General features: G+C 56.6%; 1 protein-coding gene across 14 annotated transcripts in view; it reads left to right on the top strand.

Annotated features, from left to right (window-relative positions):
- PRKCZ (protein kinase C zeta) overlaps window positions 1–12,859 on the top strand; it is a 131,338-nt gene that overhangs the window by 77,831 nt on the left and 40,648 nt on the right. For 12 of the 14 annotated variants that reach the window (XM_019010031.4, XM_063703372.1, XM_063703391.1 and 9 more), the window contains one exon: window positions 4,689–4,774. In XM_019010031.4, the coding sequence (XP_018865576.2) occupies window positions 4,689–4,774 (86 nt within the window). Of the gene's footprint in view, window positions 1–3,405; window positions 3,425–4,354; window positions 4,514–4,688; window positions 4,775–12,859 lie in introns of those variants that run through there. The other 2 variants (XM_063703394.1, XM_063703395.1) reach the window with 2 other exon arrangements.

The following is a 12,859-nucleotide window of genomic DNA, read 5'->3' as shown; positions in this document are numbered from 1 at the left end:
TGTGGTGGGCAGTCTGCTTCCCTCAAAGTCAGCTGATTTAAATGTTTATCTCATCCATACTCACCCTCATGGAAACATCCAGGATAACATTTGACCAGCCGTCTGGGCACCATGGCCCAGCCGCGTGGACACATACAGTGAACCATTGCAGGCCCTGCCTTGGCACTTGGCATCCGCGCATATCCCCTTAAGGCACACTCAGTCTCCACACAGCAGTACTCCCGCCTGACACACTCGGTCTCCACACACAGCAGTACTCCCGCCTGACACACTCGGTCTCCACACACAGCAGTACTCCCGCCTGACACAGTTCGACCCTCCTGCAGCAGTGCCAGCACTCTTGGCCTTCCCATAAGAGGGCCACCATCATGGGCTCGGACCTTCCAGCTGGACTGCAGTGGGGTGGGGCGTGGCCTCGCCTCTGTGGTCTTTGGGTCACTTGAATCCCCGCCTCTCACTCATTTTCCTTTGGTATTTGCAAATTTGTCCCCGTGGCGCCTGGAGCTGACTGCCGGGTGCCACCTGTGTCCTGCCTCAAGCCGAGCTCCAGGCGGCACCCGTGAGCAGGCAGGGATGCCAGTGGCTTCTCACCTGGGAGTTTCTTTGCAGGCTCAGAGCTCTTTGTTCCTTTTTAAAAATCTGATTTGAAGGCCGGGCACAGTGGCTCACACCTGTAATCTCAGCACTTTGGGAGGCCGAGGTGGGCATATCGCCTGAGGTCAGGCGTTGGAGACCAGCCTGGGCAACACAGGTTGGGGCAACTCCCTTCCCTAATAAAAGTTCAAAACCAACCCTTAAAGTTTAAAAAGTGAGATGGGCTATTTGAAGGAGGCAGGTCTGAGGGAAATGCTTGAAATTATCCTCTCTGTCCCTGTGCCGCCAGGTCATTTAGTTCCATTGTTATTCAACATACCATTTGACACATGCTAGGAGCGCAAGACTCGGCAATATAAAGCATGGTAATCGATGGACACCGCCCCCGGCAGCCAGCCAGGGGCAGGACTTAAGCCCCACCCAACTGCAGGCTGTCCCCCGCCGCTGCCAGCCTGAAATTGGATTGGTTACTGCTGCTGGCCTGAAATTGGATTGGTTATTTGCTTACTGGAACATTTTTGTCACATGACTGTGTATTCTAAAACAAGATGTTGTTTTTGTTTTTGAGAGAGTCTCGCTGTGTCGCCCAGGCTGGAGTGCAGTGGCGCGATCTCGGCTCACTGCAAGCTCCGCCTCCCGGGTTCATGCCATTCTCCTGCCTCAGCCTCCCAAGTAGTTGGGACTACAGGCCCCGGCCACCACACCCGACTAATTTTTTGTATTTTTAGTAGAGACGGGGTTTCACCGTGTTAGCCAGGATGGTCTCGATCTCCTGACCTTGTGATCTGCCCGCCTTGGCCTCCCAAAGTGCTGGGATTACAGGCGTGAGCCACCGTGCCTGGTATTGGGTTTGTTTGTTTGTTTTTTGACTGACTTGTTTGGTTCTATAGCAATGGCACCATGTTTCTGTCACCCTAGGGTTTGATTTTTGGTGTTTCTAAGACACCTCTGGGCCACTGCACATGGCTGAGGTGGGCTTCGCTCTGGCTCTGTCTTCCGTTGGACGCCCACACATCGGTTTATTTATGCATTCTCTTGTCCACAGACCTTGAGGTCATCAGACATTCTTGAATGCTCCCGAGCCCAGGAGCGAGCGTTTCTGAGCTTTGACGGAGCAGCAGTGGGGCGGCCGGGCCCTAGGGGGAGCAAATGGTCCTCGTTTCTGAGCTGCGAGGCTCTCCCAGAGAATAGGCCATTTCTCCGGGGCACTCCTGGGCCTCGAAGGTGTTTGGGGCTGCGGGGGATTGATTTGTGCCGACCCCGCAGTGTAGGAGACGCCTGGGCGGCCTTGCGGGTTGCTTCGATGGTTCTCGGGGCTGAGATGCTTGTGTCTCTCTCGGGCGAGACGCCTGCTCTGGGCTTCTGTTCCTATTTTGACTGCTTTTTCCTCATGGATTTTTCAGTCCAGCATCCCTAGCCACGGGCCCTTTGTCTCTCATGTGTGCAGGTGACTCAGGGTGACTAAAATCTTCTGTAATTCCTTCTAAAATGTTTTGCCGCTTTGCTGTCCACGTTTCCACCCTTAGTCTCTGAGGGGCCTAGTGTGTGTGTGGTGGGAAGCGGGGTCAGCCCCCGCCTGGACCGCTGTGACAGAACCCCACAGACAGGGTGACTTACACACGACAGAAACTTCTTTTCTCAAGTTCTGGAGGCGTGGGGACCCCATCTCCAAATACAGCCACATTGGGGGTTAGGGCTCCCCACGTGAATTTAGGGGACACTTCAGTTCGTCCCGGCGGGGACTGGGGACGCCGGGCTGTGTGCTGTGTCCTGTGGGAGAGTTTGTTCACCCTGCTGGAGGCTCCCAGATGAGCCCTGGCGTCTGCTAGGACGTCATTCTCTTTACTGATTGAACTCGAAGGATGTCCAGTTGGCGCATTTTCAGGGCTTCCCAGGCGCACTGGGGGTGGGTCCTGTGCGTCCCCGCTCCAGCCAGCTCCGCCCCCCAGCTGTGCGTCAGTCCCTCAGCTCCGCCCCCCGGCTACGCGGCCGTCCCTCGGCTCCGCCCCACAGCTGTGTGACCGCCCTTCGGCTCCGCCCGCAGCTGCACGTCCGTCCCTCGGCTCCGCCCCACAGCTGCACGTCCGTCCCTCGGCTCGGCCCCCAGCTGCTCGTCGGTTCCCTCTGCTCCGCCCCCTCGGCTGTGCGTCTGGCCCTCAGCTCCACCCCCAGCTGCGCGTCCGTTCCTCAGCTCAGTCCCCAAGCTGTTCGTCCTTCCCTCAGCTCTACCCCCAGCTGTGCGTCCCTCCTTCAGCTCCGCCCTCCAGCTGTGCGCCCGCCCCTTGGTTCCGACCCCCCAGCTGTGCGCCCGCCCCTTGGCTCCGCCCCCCCCAGCTGTGCGCCCGCCCCTTGGTTCCGCCCCCCCAGCTGTGCGCCCGCCCCTTGGTTCCGACCCCCCAGCTGTGCGCCCGCCCCTTGGCTCCGCCCCCCACTATGCGTCCATTTTTGACTCCGCCCCCGGCTGTGCGCCCGTCCCTCGGTTCCGCCCCCGGCTGCGCGTCTGCCCCTCGACTCGGCCCCTCAGCTGTGCGCCACTTTCTCTGTGGCCCACGGTGCCTCCGTCTCCGCCGCTTCACACCCTTCTCTTTCTCTCTCTCTTCAGAGAGGGTTGTTGGGCAGGCAGAGCATCCCCCGAGGGGACAAGTCAGGCCTACGGACTCCTGGAGCCAGGACCTGCCGTAGGCTGGTTAGGGCAGGATGCGCCCTGTCTTCGTGGGTAGAGCCACATGGGGGCTCACCTGACCTCCTCAGGGCTGAGGGGCACAGGGGCCGAAAGTGTGGCCGCCCCTGGGGGTCTGCGCCTCTTGTGGAGCCCAGGCCTGGCGCCCAGGTGGGTGGAGTGTGGAGGGGGCACAGGCTGCACGACCGCAGCCTGGCCTCGGGCTTGCTGGGAGTCGCGTCTGTGGCCGGAGGGGCCTTTGGTGTCACCAGGCCTCTGTCAAACCCCAAGCCGCATCCTGGGAGGGCTGGGTGGGCTGAGCCGCCCGCTGCCGTGAGGCCTCTTTGACCTGCGCTCCTGGAGGACCCCTGACTTCTTGGTTTCGCACTGAATCTTCCATTTAAAGGAAGAGGAGCAGGTTTTACCATCCGCGTGGCCTGATTTCAGCAGTTTCCAGTCAGAGCTAGTCATTTGCTTGTTTTAAAAACATTCCGTTACAATTTCCACTTCAGTATATTTGTGGCACTTTCATTTGGTTCATGAAAGTCGCTTTTATGATGGAATTTTATAAAAGCACAAAGCTTCCCATTGTACGTCGCGTTTCTGAAGATTCTGTTTACACACACATCCGTTTCAAAGAGTTTTGGAGGAGCAAAGTGAGACACGGTGTTGAGGAAGGACAAGACCAGCCGTCTGGTTACAGGCTTGGTGCCGCCTTTTTCATAAGAGGCACAGTCCGCATGGGCTGGACTGTCAAATGCGTGTTATAAAGATGATGTTTTTGGTAACTTGCGAATGGAAACGGGTGCACGGTCGGTTTGGCTCTCCTGCCCTGAGATTTATTAGGTTAAAGGAAACTCGACTGGAGAGCCCGGGCCCTCGCGCCGCTTGCGTCTGGCGAGTTGTTGAAGTGAAGTCAGTGACGCTCTGCATCTTAGCCTGGCTCAGGCTCCGGTGTGGCGTCCACTCTTCCTCCTCTGACAGTCATGTGTAAATATTGAGGCCCATTTGAACTATCCCTGTGCGGAAAAAAAGGCCTGTTTTTCACAGGGCTGCCTGGGGAGGAGGGGGGTGGAAAGGAAAACAGGCAGGGGACAAACGGACCTGGCCTGCGTTGGCGGCCTGGGGTGACTTCACGGCTCCACTGTCAGCAAGCGGCCGTCCCGTGGTGGATCCTGTCCGCCCTGCGAGGACACCTGGCTCCATCCTCACCTGGGCCTCTGTCTCCAGCCGCCGAGGCCGTGACACCATGAGGATCATGTGAGGAGGGGCAGAGAGAGGCCTCCGGGAGGCCGTCATTCCAGCCCTGCCTTCCCTGCCTGGGAGGACGCTGCGGCCGCCACCACCTGGACGGGAGTGGTCTGTCGCAGCTGCACCCTGCGTGGGCTCGTGGCCGCCACGCTGTTTCTTTACGCCTTTCTCATATCCTTTCCAGAATCTATCTACCGCCGGGGAGCCAGAAGATGGAGGAAGCTGTACCGTGCCAACGGCCACCTCTTCCAAGCCAAGCGCTTTAACAGGGTGAGTGGCCCCCTCGGGACTAGTCCCTCAAGGGGCCTTTTGTTACTTTTAAAAGCAAAGAGAGAGGAGGGGAGGCACGTCCTGCTGAGTCCAGGCTGAGCTCTTTTTGGCGCCCGAGGGCAAGGTTACAGAAATGCTTTCTCTGGTGCAGGATGAGGCTTTGACTAGGGCTGTCTGAGGCGGGAAGTGCCCTCCGGGCCTTTCCGTGCGTGGTGGCTGCCCAGTGAATGCTGTCTGTGTCTGCCTGGCTGTGTGACTCTTATCAGGGCTCAGGGCTCACTGGCCTGAGGCCCCAGCCTGCCTGCATCCAGAGTGGGGCGGCCTCATTCCATCCACATGTAGCGCCAGGGTGTGTGTTTTCAGCTGCACACAGTGTTGCCTAGTAGCTAAGAGTCTCCGTGAACCCTGGAACTCCTTCAGCCCCATTCCTGCTTGGGCTTCTGTCTTTCCAGCGGCCACCCACGGGGGCCCTTTCCAGAGGACACTTAGCGTATTTTCCTTGTTTCTCTTTATGATGCTTTTCTAGTTCCTATGAAATGGGTGATTCAGATGCTTTTGTAATTGTTCTGTTTCACAGTGGAAGGGGAGGTGTCTGGGTGTGCCTTGGTGGCCCTGGAGTTGGTCCCACACAGGGAGTGTCTTGGGGGTGCGTGGAAGCATACAGGGCCTGTCCCCACTGCGGGACTCCACACAGAGCCCCTGACAGCCCCTCACAGGAGCGGTGGCCCTGGGGCTACCTTTGCGTTCCACACTCACCTGCCACGTGGCCTCACGTGTCAACCTCTGCTGGGTGTACGGCTCCTCCGTCTCCTGGAGCGGCCTCAAGTCACCTGCTCCTCCTTCTACTCCCATGGTCTGCCCTCTAGACCATCAGGAAGTTCTGTTCATGAGAGCCACTCCTCCCGCCCCTGCGTGTGCTCGGTCCCTGTCATGTGGCAAGAGTGGGTCTGGACTCCCATTTCTCTTGGGGCTAACACAGGTGGGGATGCAGGAAAAGCTCCTGAGTGACTGAAGAGGGGTCTGGTGGGAACTAGGCTCCAGGAGATGAGCAGGTCAGCACTAGGAAGACCTGGACATTGCCTGGAGAGCCCAGAGGACTTCCTGGAGGAGGAGGCATCTGATCATACTGCCTGGGAGGTCAGTGCAGAGGAGATGCCAGGAGCACCGAGGATGTGGCAGGCACGGGAGAGTCCAGCCAGTGTCTGGGAGGCCCTGAGGATGAGGTTGGGGACACCAGGACGTGGGGAGCCTAGGCGGCTGTGTGCTTAGGGCAGGTGGGTGTGGGTGAACAGGCAGTTTGGCCCAGGCTGGGACTCAGGAGAGTGTGGCTGGAGGTGGCCACATTGGGGGTATCTGTGGAGTATGGTGCCAGGGAGTGTTGCAGCACAGAGATCCCGTCCGCACCCCAGCCCACCCTGGCCGCCTTTTCTGAGGACACACGGTGTGAGTCTTCTGGGGCTGCAGAACACAGCACCACTAACTGGCAGCTTAAACAATAGAAACTCGCTCTCCGGCAGTCTGGGGCTGGAAGTCCAAAACGAAGGTGTCTTTATGAGTCAGGGTTCTCCAGAGGGATGGTACCAATGGGATGCATGTACATGAAAGGGAGTTGATTAGGGAGAACTGGCCCTCGGGCGCACAAGGTGAAGTCTTACGATAGGCCGGCTGCAGGCTGGGGAAGAAAGAAGCCAGTAGTGGCTCACTCCGAGTCCAAAAGCCTCAGAAGCAGGGAAGCCGACAGTGCAGCCTTCAGCCTGTGCCAGAGGCTCCAGAGCCCCCGGCAAACCACTAATAAGTCCCAGAGTCTAAAGGCCGAAGAACCTGGAATCTGATGTCCCAGGGTAGGACGAGTGGCAGGAAGCATCCAGCATGGGAGAAAGATGAAAGCCAGAAGACCCAGGAAAACTGCTTCTCCCACCTGCTTCCGCCTGCTTCGCCCCAGCCGCACTGGCAGCCGATTGGATGCCGCCGCCCACCCACATTGAGGGTGGGTCTTGCCTTCCCAGTCCACTGACTCAAATACCAGTCTCGGGGCAGCGCCCTCATAGACACACCCAGACGCAATACTTCACCAGTTCTCTAGGCATCCTGCAACCCAGTCAAGTCGGCGCCTGGTGTTACCCATTACAGTGCCGCAGGGCTGCGCCCTCCTTCCCCCGCGGCCACTGGTAGCCGCGGGCAGCCTTGTTCCTGGGCTGGCAGAGGAACCACTCACCTCTGCTTCCGTCTCCACATGGCCTCCTCTGTATCTGTCTCTTCTGTCATTCTGCATGACGGATTAGCCCAGAGTTAACCCCACCCACCCAGTGACATGGGCCAGGGCTCCAGGCAGCACAGGGTGTGGCCTCTCACTGTGCAGCTTTGAGGAGAAAAGTCCATTCTGCCGATGGCAGGTGCAGACCATAAGTGACCCTCCCCCTCCCCACCACCACCAGTGAGCAAAAGCTTTTCCTTTCCTTCCTGCAGACACTGGAGGAACGGGTGGCAGGTGGACCCACCACAGCCCCGCTCTGCTGTGGAGGTGCAGCCCTTCTGGGCGCGTGAACGAGCCAGTTTCACAAACACAGAGGCCAAGGCGAGAGTGGCCCGAAAGCCTGCAACCTGACTGCTCAGGGAGGGCGGCTGCCCTGCAGTTCACCCTGTCCGATTCCCGCCTAATTGTGCCCGGGCTCTGATCTCGCCACCTGCTCGTAACGTTCTCTGCCCGGACCTCAGAGCCGCTCCATGTAGTGCTCACTTCATGTTAATTGCAGGACCACTCAGATCACCTCTGCTGTCACTTCAAAGGGGCATTTCAGGAGGAAAGCACTTGGTTTTGTGTGAATCAGTAAGACTTAAAGGGGAACAAGCACCCAGGAGAAGAGAGACTTTTCCATCCTCTTTGTTGGTGAACCGAGGATGAAAGAGTGGGCATCCGTCGCTGGGGACTGGGCTCCCCGCCCGGCTCTTTCTGTGCACTTGAAAGCACTGCCCTTGGACTTTGAGAAGGAAGCGTTCAGTGGGGGAGCCAAAGGGAGAGAGCCAGCGAGGTTCTGAAGAAGGAGGTGAGGAGGGGCTGCCTCCTCCATGAAGGATGGTGCTGGGGGTGGCAGGGAAGCCCACTCAGTGGAACAGAACTGCTGGGTTAGAGCTGGCCCAGGGCTGAGCACTTCGTGTAGAGGAGGGAAGGGATCCTCCAGTAAATCCTGAGGAGGTGATTGGTTAATTATCAGCCCAGGAATGGGGGGTGAGGTGGGTAGGAATCCAGGCTGCTGGCTCCCATCACAGTAAACTGCAGGTGGATTGAGGTTAAAAAAAAATCACAGGGCCCGGCGCAGTGGCTCACGCCTGTAATTCCAGCACTTTGGGAGGCCGAGATGGGTGATCACTTGAGGCCAGGAGTTCGAGATCCATCTGGCCAACATGGTGAAACCCCATCTGTACTAAAAATACAAAAATTAGCCAGGCGTGGTGGCACGTGCCTGTAATCCCAGCTACTCAGGGGTCTGAGGCAGGAGAATCACTTGAACCCAGGAGGCGGGGGTTGCGGTGAGCCGAGATTGTGCCACTGGGCGACAGAGTGAGACTCCGTCTCAAATAAATAAAAAGAAGAAACCTAGAAGCTGTGCAGATCTCTGGAGAAAAACCGGGCAGTGAGGACCAGAGGGTCTTTAGACTCAGCCACACAGAATTTTCAGATTTTTTCAGTTTCCAAATTAAATGCAAAAGACATACAGGAAAGGGGTTTGTAGCACGTAAAACCCAGAAGAGATCCAGACATCTCACACTTAGAATTGAAGAGCTCCTACACAAAGGCTTTTGGTAAATGCTGGGACCGAGAAGCTGAGAACCGGTGTGAATGGTTAATGAAGTAAGACTGTTAATTGTTTAGAGATGAGGACAGCATGACCTCCACAGGTGATCAGGGAAACACAAGACATTTTCTCTGTCAACATCAAAGATGTTAAAAGTAATTAAAGCCGGCTGGGCATGGTGGCTCACGCCTGTAATTCCAGCACTTTGGGAGGCCGAGGTGGGTGGATCCACGAGGTCAGCAGTTCAAGACCAGCCTGGCCAAGTTGGTGAAACCCTGTGTCTACTAAAAATACAAAAAAAGTAGCCAGGCGTGGTGGTGGGTTCCTCTAATCCCAGCTACTCGGGAGGCTGAGGCAGAGAATTGCTTGAACCCGGGAGGCAGAGGTGGTAGTGAGCTGAGATGGCACCACTGCACTCCAGCCTGGGCGACAGAGCAAGACTCTGTCTCAAAACAACAAAAAACAAAAACAAAACAACAAAAAAGTAATTAAAGCCCAGGGTTGCTGTCATGGGGTCTGCCAACCCTGGGGATGTGGGACAGGCATGGACCCTACTCTCTGGAAATCACACAGAAATGTGCAGCGATGTTCCCATCCTGCCTCTCTTCAAAAGAAATCACCCATCATTCGGAGGTTTGTGTATGGGGAAGATCAGCTCAGCATTATTTTTACAAGCAAGAGTGGGAATCGTGTCTGGAGTTAGCTACTCCCTTTGCTGTGAACAACCCACTCCACCACGTGGGGTATAAACCATGGTAGGGCCACGTCTCTGAGCTGTGGCTGCTGGAGAGCCCTCTGCTGGTGGCACATAGGGCACAAGTGCCGCAGGGACAGCTGGGTGGATGGCCCAAGACTTTGGCCTTTATCATGAGTGGACAGAGGAGTGACCACTTGGGTCCCTGGAGAAGAGGCTATAGAGAGTGAGGGTGGGGAAGGGAGATCAGAAGATGCCATCCATGAGCAGCAATGCCTGTCAGGTTTGGTCCAAGCAGTGCCCTCAGGTGGCTGGCAGAGGCCAACGCAATTCCTCTTCAAGCCAGCCTCAAAGAATTCCTGCCGATAAATAAATCAGGCATCTGAGCTCGCAATGGAAAACCACAAAACACAGTGGGAAGCAGGATATCCTGAGTCCAAGCTGGTAAAAGCCCGGACAGGGGCTCCAACCATCAGAATAGGTAAGGGTGTGACAGGTCTAAAACATGAAAATGGGCAATTGAAAATGTGAGCAGGAGGCCGGGCGCGGTGGCTCACGCATGTAATCCCAGCACTTTGGGAGGCCGAGGCAGGCGGATTGCCTGAGGTCAGGAGTTGGAGACCAGCCTGGTCAACATAGTGAAACCCTGTCTCTACTAAAAATACAACAAAATTTAGCCGGGTGTGGTGGTGGGTGCCTGTAATCCCAGCTACTCGGTGGGCTGAGGCAGGGGAATGGCTTGAACCAGGGAGCTGGAGGTTTCAGTGAGCTGAGAACATGCCACTGTACTCCAGCTTGGGTGACAGAGTGAGACTCCGTCTCAAAAAAAAAAGAAAGAAAATGTGAGCAGGGAGGCCAGGTGCAGTAGCTCACACCTGTAATCCCAGCACTTTGGGAGGCTGGAGCAGGCACATCACCTGAGGTCAGGGGTTCGAGACGAGCCTGGCCAACATGGTGAAACTTTGTCTCTACTAAAAATAAAAAATCAGCCGGACGTGGTGGCAGGTGCTTATAATCCCAGCTACTCAGGAGGCTGAGACAGGAGAATCGCTTGAACCCAGGAGGCAGAGGCTGCAGTGAGCCAAGATCGTACCACTGCACTCCAGCCTGGGGAACAGAGCGAGGCGCGAGGCTGTCGGAAGGAGGGAGGGAGGGAGGGAGGGAGGGAGGGAGGGAGGGAATATGAGCAAGGAACAAGTTGGCAGCATGTAAGACGTACTTAAAACGTTTTTACCCATTAATCTATGAATTCCTGTGAGTTTCTGAGAATGGAAACTTGGGGTTTAGGTTTTATTTTTTTAATGTCACATTTCCTGAAATGTTACTATTCAAATATAGATTTGAAACGAGCTTTTGACAGAGCTTGGGCAGCCTCACTTACAAAGCACACACGTGAGGTCTCTGTGGTGGGTGCCAACCCTCGGCAGATTCACACACTGCCCTTGTCAGCAGATGTCCTGGCGTGACCCCAGGTAAGGGTGGCTCCCCAAGGAAAGGAACCTTGGTCAATTTGTTTTTTGTTTGTTTTTCTTTTTCTTTTTTTTTTTTTTTGAGACACAGTCTCACTCTGTTGCCCAGGCTGGAGTGCAGTGGCGTGATCTCGGCTCACTGCAACTTCTGCCTCCTGGGTTCAAGTGATTGTCCTGCTTCAGCCTCCCGAGTAGCTGGGATTACAGATGTGCGCCACCACGCCCAGCTAATTTTTGTACTTTTAGTAGAGATGGGGTTTCTCCATGTTGGTCAGGCTGGTCTCAAACTTCTGACCGCAAGTGATCCGCCCACCTTGGCCTCCCAAAGTGCTGGGATTACAGGCATGAGCCACTGCGCCTGGCCAACCTTGGTTAATTTGTAAAGATACCTGGTGGCTGTGAATTTGGTCTTAAATAGGACCGTAGCGTTGCAGAGTAAGATGTTAAATGGTGACCTAGAGAAAGCCAAACACATTAGGCACATTATACCAAAAAAACTTGACTTTTAAATAATGGTTTTAGAAATGGAAGCTGGTGTTCTTCTGCGCTGTGGACGCAGAGGAGAATGGAGCAGGTCTGCACAGCCAAAGTGCCTCCTTTCAATCCAGGGTCCAGGCATCCAGCAGCCGAAGCGCCTCCTTTCACTCCAGGGTCCACACATCCAGCAGTCGAAGCGCCTCCTTTCACTCCAGGGTCCACACATCCAGCAGTCGAAGCGCCTCCTTTCACTCCAGGGTCCACACATCCAGCAGCCGAAGCGCCTCCTTTCACTCCAGGGTCCACACATCCAGCAGTCGAAGCGCTTCCTTTCACTCCAGGGTCCACACATCCAGCAGTCGAAGCACCTCTTTTCACTCCAGGGTCCACACATCCAGCAGCCGAAGCGCCTCCTTTCAATCCACGGTCCACACATCCAGCAGCCGAAGCGCCTCCTTTCAATCCAGGGTCCACACATCCAGCTGCCGAAGCGCCTCCTTTCACTCCAGGGTCCACACATCCAGCAGCCGAAGCGCCTCTTTTCAATCCAGGGTCCACACATCCAGCGGCCGAAGCGCCTCCTTTCACTCAAGGGTCCAGGCATCCAGCTGCCGAAGCGCCTCCTTTCAATCCGGGGTCCACACATCCAGCAGCCGAAGCGCCTCCTTTCACTCTAGGGTCCAGGCATCCAGCTGCCGAAGCGCCTCCTTTCAATCCAGGGTCCACACATCCAGCAGCCGAAGCGCCTCCTTTCACTCAAGGGTCCAGGCATCCAGCTGCCGAAGCGCCTCCTTTCAATCCAGGGTCCACACATCCAGCAGCCGAAGCGCCTCCTTTCACTCAAGGGTCCACACATCCAGCAGCCGAAGCGCCTCCTTTCACTCTAGGGTCCAGGCATCCAGCTGCCGAAGCGCCTCCTTTCAATCCGGGGTCCACACATCCAGCAGCCGAAGCGCCTCCTTTCACTCAAGGGTCCACACATCCAGCAGCCGAAGCGCCTCCTTTCACTCTAGTGTCCAGGCATCCAGCTGCCGAAGCGCCTCCTTTCAATCCAGGGTCCACACATCCAGCAGCCGAAGCGCCTCCTTTCACTCAAGGGTCCAGACATCCAGCAGCCGAAGCGCCTCCTTTCAATCCAGGGTCCACACATCCAGCTGCCGAAGCGCCTCCTTTCAATCCGGGGTCCACACATCCAGCAGCCGAAGCGCCTCCTTTCACTCTAGGGTCCAGGCATCCAGCAGCCGAAGCGCCTCCTTTCAATCCAGGGTCCACACATCCAGCTGCCGAAGCGCCTCCTTTCAATCCGGGGTCCACACATCCAGCAGCCGAAGCGCCTCCTTTCACTCTAGGGTCCAGGCATCCAGCAGCCGAAGCGCCTCTTTTCAATCCAGGGTCCACACATCCAGCGGCCGAAGCGCCTCCTTTCACTCAAGGGTCCAGGCATCCAGCTGCCGAAGCGCCTCCTTTCAATCCGGGGTCCACACATCCAGCAGCTGAAGAGCCTCCTTTCACTCAAGGGTCCAGACATCCAGCAGCCGAAGCGCCTCCTTTCACTCTAGGGTCCAGGCATCCAGCTGCCGAAGCGCCTCCTTTCAATCCGGGGTCCACACATCCAGCAGCCGAAGCGCCTCCTTTCACTCGAGGGTCCAGA

Source organism: Gorilla gorilla, chromosome 1 (genome assembly GCF_029281585.2).
Source record: "Gorilla gorilla gorilla isolate KB3781 chromosome 1, NHGRI_mGorGor1-v2.1_pri, whole genome shotgun sequence".
In the NCBI taxonomy this organism is placed as follows: Eukaryota; Metazoa; Chordata; class Mammalia; order Primates; family Hominidae; genus Gorilla; species Gorilla gorilla.
This window is presented reverse-complemented; position numbering and strand designations above follow the sequence as displayed.